Genomic DNA, 13,836 nt, shown 5'->3' with positions numbered 1-13,836 from the left:
GTCTCTGACCTGACCAAGAATAAAGATGGCGATGGGATCTGGACAGGGGGTTGGAGAGTTTCAGTGAAGCTGAGATAATATATTAATGTCACCCATCACCTGCCAAGTTCCTTTTTTAGTATTATTCTGTATGTATGGACAGTTTCACTTCTCTTGTTCTATATAGTGGGATTAGTATGAAATTTCTGTTGATTTGGCTTTCTTTATATCTCTGTTTTCCTCTATATTGTGCAGGAAGCTATTTGTGATTGATGGTGACAAGACAAGTTCTTTCAGTGAACACAGCTGTAGGATATTTACATAGCAGTAGTAGCACAGTATAATCATTATTCAGTATTCCTGGCAGGGTTGGTGGCCATGTTATTCATCTCTGCCATCTTTGTGTGTTCTCCAGCAAGCTGTCAGTCGGATGCTGTTTTGGGGTCAACAAGGAATTTCCTCCAATCTTGAAGTTGCTGTTAAGTTTTATGAAAAGGGGGCAATGCAGCAAAAAGACCCTGTTATGATGTATGATTATGGAATCGTCTTATTACGGGTAAGTGACACTAAAAGAGAGAATTCACTGCAGCTGTGAGATCTCTGCATCCAACTCTGCAAATATTCTCCAACCACCATGATAGGCCGTCCATGTGGGCAATAAATATGTGGAAGCTATATAAGAGAAATAATATTGGAGTGTGACTGTGGGGGGCAATATGAGTGTAAAGTATGTTTTTATTAAGGGCAGGTTAAACAATGAGTCTACTCATTTATTGCATTTAAAATGAAAGAATTAATTGTACAGGATGATTTTAGTTTTTTCCTTTAGAATAGGAGTATATATAGAAAGGATTTTGATGTTTTGGTGAATGTATATTTTTCTATTGATTTGTTTTTATGTCTAAATGGCATTGTAGCTATTGCTCTTATGGTTTGTATTTCAGGGACAAGGGGTAAAACAGGACATTCCTAAGGCCATGGAATATCTGAGGAAAGCTGCAGACATGGTAGGACGAATATGGAATCACTCTAGTGAACTGAAACTTCTCTTCTTCAGTGTCTTTGTTAAAGATTCCCTTAATATGTCAATGGAAGCACATGAAAACAGGCCAACTAGACGCACAATCATGATAGCCATGGATATGGCAATTTCTTCTCCACAATTAAACAAAAATGTAATATACTAATGGGTCTATTTATACACTAGTGAATTTGACATTCACTGAAACATTTCCTGGTGAAGAATTAATTACTACACTAACTGAAACACATGGACCTGAAAGATTATCTGCCACAAAATGTTTCAGTGAATGTCAGATTCACTGCTTTTTAAATAGACCCCCAAGAGCATTTGTCACATTCTACAGTCATATGTGCTGATTGAAAAAAATGTGAACTATCCATTTAAAATATACTTTTTTCTAATCTAATTTATATTGTATGAAAAGCCTTGGTATCTTTGACCAACTTTATAAATTCCAGCTGTCATTTTTTCACACCAGGTTTGGATAATTTTCGGCGTTGGCTCTTGGCTGCTTGTTTTGAGTGACATTTTTATTGTAAAGCCAAGATTAGGTATTTTGTACTGGGACTGGGCTGTGCTGTTTTTAGTGTAAGAGTAACCTATATATCTACTACAGGACTTTGTCCCAGCCCTCAACAGTCTTGGCTGGTACTATGAACAGTATGAAAAGAACTATCAGAAAGCTGTTGAATTTTGGGAAAAGGCTGATAAACTGGGTAATAAAGAGGCTCCATTTAACCTGGGCATTCTCTACTATCATGGCCTGTACCCTGGAAAGCCTAAGTACCTGGTGAGTCCAACATTCAACTCCATTTTAATTCATTTAATTAATTAATGGGTGAAGTTATGTGTATAGCACCCCAATTGTGCACCAGAAACTTCTCTGCTTTTAGTTTTAGGAATATAGTTTAGGAAAGCTTGGATTGGAAATGTTTGAATTTATAAAAATGTTAACAATGTTAAATAATTTTAAATGAAAAGGTTAAGTTCTTCAAACCTATACATTTGTAATCTCATTAACTAGGGGGTTGGTGAGCTTGCAGGCTTGACACATTTCCAATGCTATCTCCTAAATAAGGTTTAAATAAAGTAAAGATGCCTAAAATTAGAGCCCATTTCAAGAACAACAGCCCGGTCTGCATGTAAGAGGAATTCCAGCCCCTCCATTGAAGAAACATCCTGGTGCTAAATGGAATGAAACCTAGTGCAAGGATTTTGGGAGCCATGTACAGTGTGGCCAGTGCTTAACCCTCTGCATACTGATACACAGACCTGCCACTAGCATCAGGTTTTCTTATAAAACTGCAAACATTGTAAGAAACCCCTCTCAATAATGGTAAATTGGACCAACTGGAGATGCCTGTCAATATATATATATATAAACATTACTAAGTTCAGGTTGTGTGTTTTTTTATTGTCAGACATTTTTGCAAATGTGTGGCTTTAATATTTGATGTTTTCCCAGTCCACAGCTTACCGATACTACTTTAAATCAGCGACTCGCGGTCACATTGATGCAGCTGTACATGTTTCCACCTTCTGGATACAGGGCCTCCCTGGGGTGGTGGACCGATTGCCATATGATGCTGTGTTGTAAGTGCAACTCATTGGATATGTGTTGGATTTATTTACAGGTATCCCCCGGGTTACCTACGAGATAGGGACTGTAGGTTTGTTCTTAAGTTGAATTTGTATGTAAGTCAGAACAGGTACATTATTTTATTAAATGTAATTAAGACAGATGTTTGTCTCAACATATTATTAGGCAGTGTGGTGTCAGTTACTGTATAAAATCCTCACTGTGAGTTCATCACAAAGCAAAAAAAACTTTAGGGAGCCTAGACATTCATTAACTGGTGGAGCAAGCTGTGCTTTGACATGCAAAAAGAAACAACTGCAGGGTTTGTCTTGTCATTAAAGAGTTACAAGAGCTTGCAGAACAGCTCAGTCTCAGCTGTGTTTAGCAAAAGATTTCTTCTGCAAGTCATGCAAACCGCCCCTGCAAGCCTCTGTCCCGCACATGAGGGAGCAGGGAAGCCCGGTTGGTATCTAGAAGATGTCCTTCACCTGGGGACTACCTTTATTCTATTGGCTAATAAATCTTACTACTGAATTCCTAAAGCAGGTCAGTAATGGTTCAGTGGCAATGTAAAGGTGTGAAAAATGAAAATGTTATACCCGCCAAATGTGCTGAAAAGCACTTTAGAGTTTGGCAAAACCCCATCAGGGCTTTTGAAACCCAATTTAAATTGCTATTGCACTACTACTCTGGTTACTTGAGGAGGAACCATGCTATTGCACAGGGTTTTCTATCCAGACCTTGGGGAGGGTCATATTATTATTTTAATTGATATTTCATATCATTATGTTTCTTCTGCATTGTGACTGGGGCCACCAGTAAATGGTTCATTGCGAGTTCCCTAGCTGGTAGCTGGTCTTTTTAATACTGCCGTGTACCGCAATTTAGATGGATTAAGACGGGGTTTAACTTTATTTGTTTTCCATCAAGTATTGCATGTCATTCATAAGGCTTAATTTATAAATTGCTGGAGAAGATATACTTTTATCAGTGAAGCAGGGTGATACAGCAAAGCTGAAATGGATCTGGTCCAGGATTGAAATTTTTTTATCAAATAGCAAATTACTTTTAAGAAATCCATTCCAGGTTTTCCGGATCATCCAGGTTCACTAATGAAAGTGAATTCCCTCCAGCCTTGGAGAGCTTTAATAAATCAGGACCATAGTGTAATGTTCCTTAGCAGTTATGTAATTCAAATAAAATGTTGCATATTTCTTTATATTGTGTTATATGTGGTTATGGTTAGAGGTTAAATCTACAACGAATTTAGGGCAAATGTTTTGATATAATGTAATATTTGCCTAAAGACTCTTCACTGTAATGTAAGCCCTAAACCTAATGTAAACATAAAATAAAAGAAATTTTGAAACATACAATACTGATTTGTTTAAAGGTTCAGGCTCTGAGCTTATATTTCTAAGTATGTCTTAATTAGTGACAGGCACAATTTACAGGCTTTGGCTTTTTCCTTCATCTCTGTTTCTACTACTAGAACTTGATTTGCTAAGACACTTACAGCTTGCCTGTTCTCACCCCTTATCTTCATCCTGACCCTCAAACCAATATTCTAGTAGACACAATAAGGACATTTCTGGACTTAGGATGGGAGGTACTCTCTCTTCCTAATCTTATGAAGGAGCTGAAGGAATATGACAATTTATCTAATTTCAAAGTGAACTATTCTAAATCTGAGGCCATGAATATCACACTCCAGGCACAACTGATGACTCAAATCTCCCAGTCGTGGTACTTCAGATGGTCTGAAACAGTACTTAAATAGCTAGGTACTCACATACAATGAAATTTATCTCAGATATTTGAACTGGGACTGATATCCAGAGATGGAACAAAGGTTTCTGCTTGTGGTTTGGCTGCATTAGCGCTATAAAAATGAATGTGCTCCCACGATTGTTATATTTGTTTTAGGCCCTTCCCATCATCAAATCACCCCTACTGCCAGTAATTGGTCACTTATCCTTCCTGCTAGGCCTAGAGGACTCAGGTTTGGGTCCTGGCAAAACACAAACTAAGTAGGGTCCACCACTTCATTATACTTAATTGTTGGTCCTCCATAGCAGAGCTAACAGACCCAAACCAACCCTTTAATCTATCCCACTGGAGAGCTAACCAACTTCTCTACTTCCTGAAGTCCCTGCCCCACGCGCAGCACTTTTCTCCATCTTTAACAATTTTTGAAAGAAGGTGTGTGGCGAAGACATGTCATACACTCTCAGAGCTCACTCTGCTGTGACACTCCCCTACCCCGGGTTTCTCACCTGTTTACCTGAGAACATGGGAAGAGGACCTGGGAATTATGGTCACGGAAACTCAATCCTCTCAATTAGTTTCATTGGCTCACAAATTTGTAGCAAAATCCAAGAATTGGGATACAAAATACTTACAAGGTGGTATAGGGTCCCGACAAGACTTCACCAGATTTTCCTGAGTATCTTGCATTAATGCTGGAGGTGTGACACCGATAGGGGTACCCTATTACATATATTCTGGTCTTGTTCCAAACTGAGACCATTTTGGGTCAATATGGGGGATATGCAAAGGTTTACGGATTTACCGATACCAGATGACCCAGCATTCTTCCTTTTCCATCCCAGTGATAGACCGCAGAAAGCATATCGCAGATCGGTTCCTAAACACTTGGTAACGCAGCTAGGGCATGTGTGCCTTTACTATGGAGACAGTCAACACGGCCATCCATTGGACTTTGGTTTCATAAGAATAACAAAATTATACTCATGGAATACCTTGCATCAGGGGTCGGCAAACTCCAGCCTTTCGACCAAATAAGGCCCAGTCAGTAGGGAGCCATACGATCCACCAGAGCCGCTCCTGGAGGGAGAGAAGACTCCCTGAAGGTAAATCTGTCTCCTCCGCAATGCATATGGAGGTGAGGGATTTTACTTCAGGGGTTGTTTCCTGGTGATGGGTGGAGTAATTAGGGCGGGTCCAGCCTAGTGTGCTCCCGCAAACCCCATAAATGGGCTAGTGGCCATAAAACTTTGCCGACCCCTGCCTTACATCAACCATTCACAGCAAAGAGAAGTTCCGCCATACCTGGTTCTGTTGGCTTCAATATCAAGATTTCCTGGACTATAAAACCAATCTATCTCAAGTGACATAGGGGCAAATCTACTGCTCATGGTATTTTGGATGTTTTGTGTTGAAACTTCATCCCTTGAAAGTGCCCACTCCTACTCTCTACTTCTGCCATTGGGAATCCTTGCCCTCCTGATAGGTACTCACATCCTCACCCCACCCTCTAGGGTCCTCTAGTTTTCCCCACCCTGTATCCCTATCCCCTGTGTGTTAAATTCCGATGTATGGAGAATTTGGTTCTTTGAAATCGTTGTTCTCAGCTTTTTCCATACGTTTTAAAACTATACTGTTTTTGTTTGGTATATATTGGTTAACTGCAAAAATAAACAAAAAATGGTAAAAAAAAGATACAGCTAGGTAGTAGAAAAAACAAAGGAAATGGTATAATAACTATGGGCAAGTCTTAAATCTTTATTTTCTATCTTAGATGGACTAAGTGGGCCGGAGAACAGAACGGGTACCTGGGAGCCATACTGCGGAAGGCTCTGGATAGTTACCTGGATCAGTCATGGTAATAAATAGTCAAGTTGCTGTCTATGTATATGGGTGTTGTCCCCATGGGCCAGTAAAGCCTTCTGGGGCCCAGTGTATAATGGGTTAGGGCTCTATTTTAACTCATTACAGAATATTACTACACACATAACACATCCAGATAAAACTTTCATTACTACAGTGTGGAGAATGGATATCCTGGAACCTGTGCCAGACACAAAGCATGTAGCATTCCCTTTATCCAAACTAGAGAGACAGTCCAGCCCTGGCACACAAGTTGTAGCCAGATAACATACACAGAGCTGCTGTTTCAAATTCATAGCATCCCATACCCACATCATTTGTATTTACTCAAACACAAATCTGACTCCAATTTTGTGAGAGTCTTCTGGTAAGTTACAAGAGATTTCTAGAGCAGAAAATTAGGAGCTCACTTGCTGGCAGTGGGTTGGTTTCCCAGCTTCGATGCTGTGTAAAAATGAATATTGCTGTGAGAACCATGAAAGGAGTCTTCGGTTCCCTTGCAAGTAATTGGGTAGATGAGGAGGATGAAAAGGAAAGTCAGTATGACCAAGGAAGCTGGATTACCATAGTTAGAGGACATGGTGGGGCCTGTCCTGTGTTTGAGTACCCAAACAACTTACCTTAGGCTATCTTGTGGGAAGATGTTGTGAGCTGCCAGACACACTTACCAAGGTGCCAGGTTTGGCATGTGGTGGTCCTGGTAGACAAATTCCTAGGAAGGGGCTTGGCATGACACAGCTGTCTTGGACCATGTTGTGACCAGTGACAAGACACTTAGACAATAAAGAATGCTTTTCATCAATTTTTTAGAAGGAGGGTAGAAGTTGTATGGAAGGACTTCCTAGGTAATTTTCTCTGGAAATTTTGCCATGTGCAACACAAGAAAAACATCATGAGCTCAGAGAGCTGAATGGATTGTGGAAGGCCCATGTTAAGAGGGAACAATTGTGGTTTCAAGAGCACTGGAGTGGCTGTTCAGGATACAACTAAAGATGCTAAAGATGGTCTGCATATCACTGGAAGGGGTCTACTAGAGGTTCATGGAAAGGTTGGAGGAGTGTTTAAACTAGGATTGAGGGTTGGGGCTCACTCCACCCCTAACCCTTTAGAGACTCCCATGTTGAAAACATACATTTGTTGTTTCATTACTAATTACATTAAAACAAACAAACAAAAAATTACACAAAAAACATATAGAGATATAAAATGCAAGCTCTAAATGCAACAGATGCAAATGGATGAAAGTGTCTTCATGGAAGGGCTCAGCAATGAGGAGAGACTAGCTGCATGGAGTCGCTTACCTATGAGGAGATATTAGATGTACTATAAGAGATGCTGAAGATTGATGACATGTTATAGGAGAGCTGCTAAAGAATGACATGCTATAGTATGTAGTGAGGATTGATGCATGGTATAATAGATGCTGAAGAATGATGACACACAATAAGAGACACTCAGGACCGATGACACACATTATAAGAAATGCTGAGAGCTGATGACATGCTATAAGAGACATACTGAGGACCGATAGAAGATAGAAGGATATAAGAGACGGTGATGACTAATGGCAAGAGCTGCAGAGGACTGATGACATGTTATACCTGATGACATGTAGATACTGTTGACATGTTAAATGAGATAATGAGGACCAATGACATGCTAGGTAGAAAATTCTAGGAAAGGCAGGTGGCATTTATCTACATATATACATCATCATCATATACTGTATACATCATATATACATCATCATCATATACTGTATACATCATATATACATCATCATATATACTGTATACATCATATATACATCATCATCATATACTGTATACATCATATATACATCATCCCTGTCAATATTATTTTTCACAAAAGTCTTCTAGAATTTGTTTGATTTCCCAAAGATTGTGATCAGTTACATAATACAATCCGTTTGTTTTCTGTGTCTAGGTCAGCAGCTCTTTTATATTATCTCCAGGCGGCAGAAATGGGAATTGAGATTGGTCAGTTTAACGCTGCGTTTATCTGTGATTTGGACCCAGTGAGTACCGCCAGAAACCTTTAGCTAGTCATATCAGAAAAGACTAATCATAAACAACATTCCCTGCTTTTCATTCTAAGTTTTTCAAACTTTTCATTTGTCAACCAAATGGATTATTGAGTGTAAGGGATTATGATATTCCTTCCAGTGTCTATATGTTCTACTTTCTTTCACCACTGAATCTAACACTGATCCGTAGTTAGTTAAGGGGAGCATTTTGAGACCAAGAACTATTCTCCTAGGCCTCATGAAAGCCTGGAAACCATAGTTAGCCTGTTCTGGTGAACCATAAGTCCCAGACATGCCTGGTTTGGTCTCTGTGATGTCTTTATTTTGTTGTATTAGTCCCACTTCTGTGGTTTGCATAGAAAAAGCTATGTAAGCCCAGCAGAGGGAGCTGTCACTGATACCATCTTGTTGCTAAGGACAACGGCACTGACACATTGAGCACTGCAGAGAGCCCTGTGATTGCTGAGACATCCCTGTGTGGAGTGGCAGCGCGTGACACACAGAGTTTTAAAGAAGCAGAATCATAACTGCGGTTGTCAAGGGTAACGGTCTACCTGTGATGGGCAAGGGGTAACAGAGTGGTAACCTTGCCCCGTGGCGGCCCCTCTCAGCTTGCGGTACGTGGGCTGTTGCTGAGGGTGCTGGAAAGTCAGGGTGCGGGCTGAGAGGCCGTCCTTCACACTAGGGGCATGCTGGGTGCTGGGGATTACACCCTAATGAGCCATTTTCTTAGTATATTTTCTTGTTTTCTCATTTACTAATTAGGACTTTATCTTTTCTATCCAGTGCCCTTAGATAAATACAGCACAGGCTAGAAAATAGTGACGTGACATCAACAATGTAGCTGATTGGCAGATTTGTCTATATGGCATTTTATAAATGGTTCTTCTTAAAATTAGATTTCTGGTGTCTAAGCATTTTATTGTTTATTAGGATGGCCTGGTCACTCGCTATCTGCAAATTGACTGTGAGTGGAAATACTACAACCTGTCAACACTCAGCGACCGACCCTCAGCTTATGGTGAGTAACCAGCTTAGCAGTTAGATGCATGCTTATCAGGGGGGGAAATTGGACCAGGATTTTATTGTGCAAGTGTCAAGGCCATCGAGTTCAACCATAAAGGAAATAAACATACTAGAAAACCTTTATACTATAGACAGAAACCTGTATGCACAGGTAATACTGAGGAAGGAAAAAGAAAGTAAAAAAGCCTTCATTAATCATGGTCCATTTTACTTTACCAACATTAAATAGCGGTAGCAAATGACAAACAGATACAAACAATGACACAGGGCGGAATTGTATATAGTGATTGTAGCTGTACTGGGGTTAGGGTAACCACAATAAGATGATTTTATACCTAAGTGATTAAAATATTATAGCAAATGAGGTGTTTGCAGCTTTATTAAAATTGCTAATAGCCAGAATAGGTGATTGTTTATCTAATAAGAGGATTTTAGACCTAATATTTGTATCTGTAATCAGGTGACTGTATCTCTAAAAAGATGATATAAGCCATAGTAAGGTGTTTGTTGCTTTAAAAAACTAAATATGGCCCTGCACTGCGCAGGTGCAAGATCTGGTGACGTAGCCTGTGGTTTATGGTGAAATAAAGTGCCGATCTCTCTGCGCATGTGTGAGATCAGCATGTTATTTATTTATTTTTTTTCCCCATTGTCCGATTTGGGTCATGCACAGAAGGAACAGACAGAAGCCTCCTGGGTTGCATGTGAGTATCCCAGGAGGCTCTGTGCTCCCATTCTGTCTTTATCGCTGCGGGGGGAAAGGAAGGGCTTTAACCTTTTTTTTTTTTATAAAGGGGTTTTACCAGCCCCCTTCTCCCCCCCCCCCAAAAAAAAAGAAGGTTATTGTCTCTACTGTTATGTAAGGTTAAAATTTTAGTTTACATCCACTGAGGAAAATAGTGGCACCCGCTTTTGTAGATATAAGGTGGTGATGGTGCGCATATTTAATTGATTGTATCCCTAATTAACATAATCATGTAATTGTAGCCCTAAAAAGGATATTGTGTCGATATTATGGTAATTGCAGCCATATTAAGGGGACTGTTGCCTTATTACGTTATTAGGTGTCTCTCCCCTTATAATCTATTCAAGCAATTCTGATACATAATGTTTTACTTTCATGCACAATGAATACTGTCAACACTGCATCATTATATTTGCATGCAGACCACCCTATAATTACCCACATCAATATCTTTAAACTTTTAATTATAATTCTGATTGAAACATTGGGCCTGATTTATCAAAGCTCTCAAAGACTGGCGAAGATAGACTATCATGGGAGAACCCAACTGATCCATCAAACATGCAATGGATTTCTTATAATCATTTATGATCATTTGGCAAATGTTTTACATCCTAGACCAGACACATTCCAGATTTTCTGGATCACCCAGGTCCTCCCATGATAGTTTATCTTTTCCAGTTTTGGAGAGCTTTAATAAATTGGGCCTATAGACTAAATCATGATCTCAGCTTTCTAAATTATTAATAAACAATTTTAAGACCAATCTGACTTCTGACCTATGGGCTTTGTGTTTTTAGGGATTGTTGCATTTGCAATTTTTTTTTTTAGTGACTTGCTAAACCCTTGTGTAGTAATACTGATTGGACTATTAGATATGGCAAAACCTTGGAAAACTTGATCTAAAAAATTACCTGTTAATGCAAATTAAAAACATAAATAGTTTGATGAATAGAATACAACTATGTGACACTGATCAATATTATTAAATTCAATGGACTGGTGGTTTCAGGTTGATATTCTTTGTATATCTGAGCACACAGATAATAATAATGCCATGTTCTAATCCTTCTTTTTTTATTGCTGCAGCTCAGATTAGGATGGGCGATCTCTTCTATACCCAGCACGTACGGCGAAAGAGGGATATACAGGCTGCAGTGCAGATGTACGCTGCAGCGGCTTTACAACAAGAACCTCAGGTTTACTGCCAAACCTTATCTTTCCCATCTCATTACTTTTAACATTGTTAACGATTTATATAACTTCATCATCTTCCATTGCACTGAACAATACATAGCACCAATAAACAACAATGTAGGTGATACGTACGAACAGCTATGTGTAAATTGTACATTGAGATGAAAAATGATGATTACACAAACAGTAAGGAAGTTACAAATAGTGCACAACCATATATATATATATATATATATATATATAAACCCGTACCCCAATTTTGTGGACCATAAAAAATTAAAACACAAAAAAAATTTGTTAAAGTGGCAGGTGTTTTTTTTTCACCTTTCACTGTTACTTTTCACACTTTTTCATGCTGTCATGAGAAAAAGGAAATACACCCTCTTGTAATTCCAAGGGTTTACTTAATAAAATCATTTGAATCTATCCTCAGATGTAAAACTCTACACAACAGATTTTACTATATCACACCCAGCAATAACTTCCATTTTTTGAATGATATTATCTCTCACATCCATCTTTGGTCTCATCTATCAGAAATCTTATGTTTTTTTCAAATGCATATTTCAGACTTAAGCCATGCTGCAATGTCATTTTCAGAAGGATTCTTTCTGCCAAAACTTCTAAACAAGCCAGACTTATTTAGCCTTTTTCTACATGTGCAGATAATACAATTATGGTAATTATTTTTTTTATTAAGAATAACAAACACATGTATAAACAATAATAAAAAAAAGGAAAAATACAATGAAAAAATGTAAAAAAGGAAAAAAATAAAATTTAAGCAACATAAAACAACAAAACATAAATCTGTCTTAGCCATTCTACTGTCACAATCCATGATTGGAAAACAAGTATAGACACATAATTTGTTTAAGCTACATATTCTAGTACAATCAGTACTAGAACACCACCAACACAAGCTAGTAGAGCCAAGTATACATGGGCCAAGTTCTGCTAGGAAACCAGGAAAGTGGATAGATTTGTGCATGGAGCATGGAAACAACATTTTCAGTTTCCCTGGATGAAAGAAAAAAAGAAAAACAAAAAAAAAATCACATTTAAAAAGGTTAAACAAAGGAGTGAGTTCCAAATACCTTCAGTAGTAGACTTTGTCTTGAAGGCATGTCTCAGCCCACACAAAAAGTTAGTATATAATCTCATTTTGCAGCAGCTAGCTCTCCTAGATTATTTTTGCCTGGATTATTTCATATTTACCTTGCTAATGGTCCTAAGGGCTGGGGTCCTTATAGCTGTTAATAATTAGTTAGACCTCAAACATATTATTCATTTGGCAGATCTAGCCAGTAAATGTGGCAATTATGAATTATGGTCACATTTAGAAGATCACATCTTCCCAGGTCATTATTTGAAATTAAGTCTGCTTTAATAAATCTCCAGGTAAGCACAGCTACTGAACCCACATCAATGTTTAACCACAAAACATATTTCTAAAAGTATGAAGATACATCCCTTGGTCTTCAAAATTCTCCATAATTTTACACCAACCCCAAAGGGCATTTCATGTTTTTTAGGGTTTTAATCAAATACAAAAAAACCATTAAAACTACAACTATGTCTAAACATGAGATAGAATGAGAGATATTCATATCCACTTATGCCTGGAGGCAAACATTACTTATTGCCCAAAAGGCATCATTGTTGTGATCATTGGTAACTAAAAAGTACACATGGGCAAATAGGCTATTGTAAATAGGCTCACAAATAGGCTCACATATCCTATAGTACTGTAAATTGACCTTTCTGAAACTCCATTTTTGAACTTGTCCAAATAGTGTAATTTATTCCTATACCTCAATGTATTAAATGTATGTTTTTCACAAAACAAAATTAATTTATTAAGTTTACAAAGCAATATTCTAAATAGCTTAGTAATCCTAAATGCAAGCTAATATTGTTCATTTTTTTTGTTAACATTGGTAAAGACGTAACGGTGGTCATACTTATCCCCTTCTGATTCACAATGTCCTATATTTTCCCCTTTTTCCTTTCCCTACTCCCCATATTTTACCTTTACCCTTATACCCTTTTGTTGAGAATATATGATCTGTTAAACTGATTATAAAAGATATTATGTAAAAGTGTATTTTATGTATTTTTACTTTACTTTGTATTTGTATTTTTTAGTTACAAACTTTCTCTGCTTTTTTTTTACCCTGTTTGTAACTTGGTTTCGTTTTTTTTTTTTTTTTTAAATAACAGGTAGAAGTAAAAATCACTGCTTTTCCTACTTGCTATTGTGTTAACACACAAATGTATACTCCAGACCACACTTCTACTTTTATAAGGGTTATCACTGCTGATGATAATCAGTAAATTAGGTGTATTTGGTTAGCATCACCTGACTGCTACTTACCCATCTAATTCAAATGGAAGTGCTAAGAGTGTACTTCATTTTTCATACACGGTTTCTGCATTTTGACTTAGTCCTTGTGAAAAAATGATATTGTGTAATATGCCATGTTGTATTTACCTAATTTTAAGCATGATGAATTTTTTTGGGATACACAACATCTTGGAATTGAAAAAGAAAGTACATAGCTTAGTGCCTCCCTTACCTCTTGTTCTCAACACCTGATCCCCGTAGA

General features: G+C 38.0%; 1 protein-coding gene across 1 annotated transcript in view; it reads left to right on the top strand.

Moving 5' to 3' along the window:
- Nucleotides 1-13,836, top strand: part of LOC140321751 (protein sel-1 homolog 3-like) — a 58,325-nt gene that overhangs the window by 23,058 nt on the left and 21,431 nt on the right. The window contains exons 9-16 of the mRNA XM_072398539.1: nucleotides 395-535; nucleotides 924-986; nucleotides 1,620-1,793; nucleotides 2,469-2,596; nucleotides 6,124-6,207; nucleotides 8,160-8,250; nucleotides 9,193-9,280; nucleotides 11,120-11,229. Coding sequence (XP_072254640.1) covers nucleotides 395-535; nucleotides 924-986; nucleotides 1,620-1,793; nucleotides 2,469-2,596; nucleotides 6,124-6,207; nucleotides 8,160-8,250; nucleotides 9,193-9,280; nucleotides 11,120-11,229 — 879 coding nt within the window. The remainder of the gene's footprint in view (nucleotides 1-394; nucleotides 536-923; nucleotides 987-1,619; nucleotides 1,794-2,468; nucleotides 2,597-6,123; nucleotides 6,208-8,159; nucleotides 8,251-9,192; nucleotides 9,281-11,119; nucleotides 11,230-13,836) is intronic.

This window comes from Pyxicephalus adspersus, chromosome 1 (genome assembly GCF_032062135.1).
Source record: "Pyxicephalus adspersus chromosome 1, UCB_Pads_2.0, whole genome shotgun sequence".
Taxonomy (NCBI): domain Eukaryota; kingdom Metazoa; phylum Chordata; class Amphibia; order Anura; family Pyxicephalidae; genus Pyxicephalus; species Pyxicephalus adspersus.
Note: the sequence above shows the minus strand (reverse complement) of the source record. Positions and strands in the feature narration are given on the sequence as shown.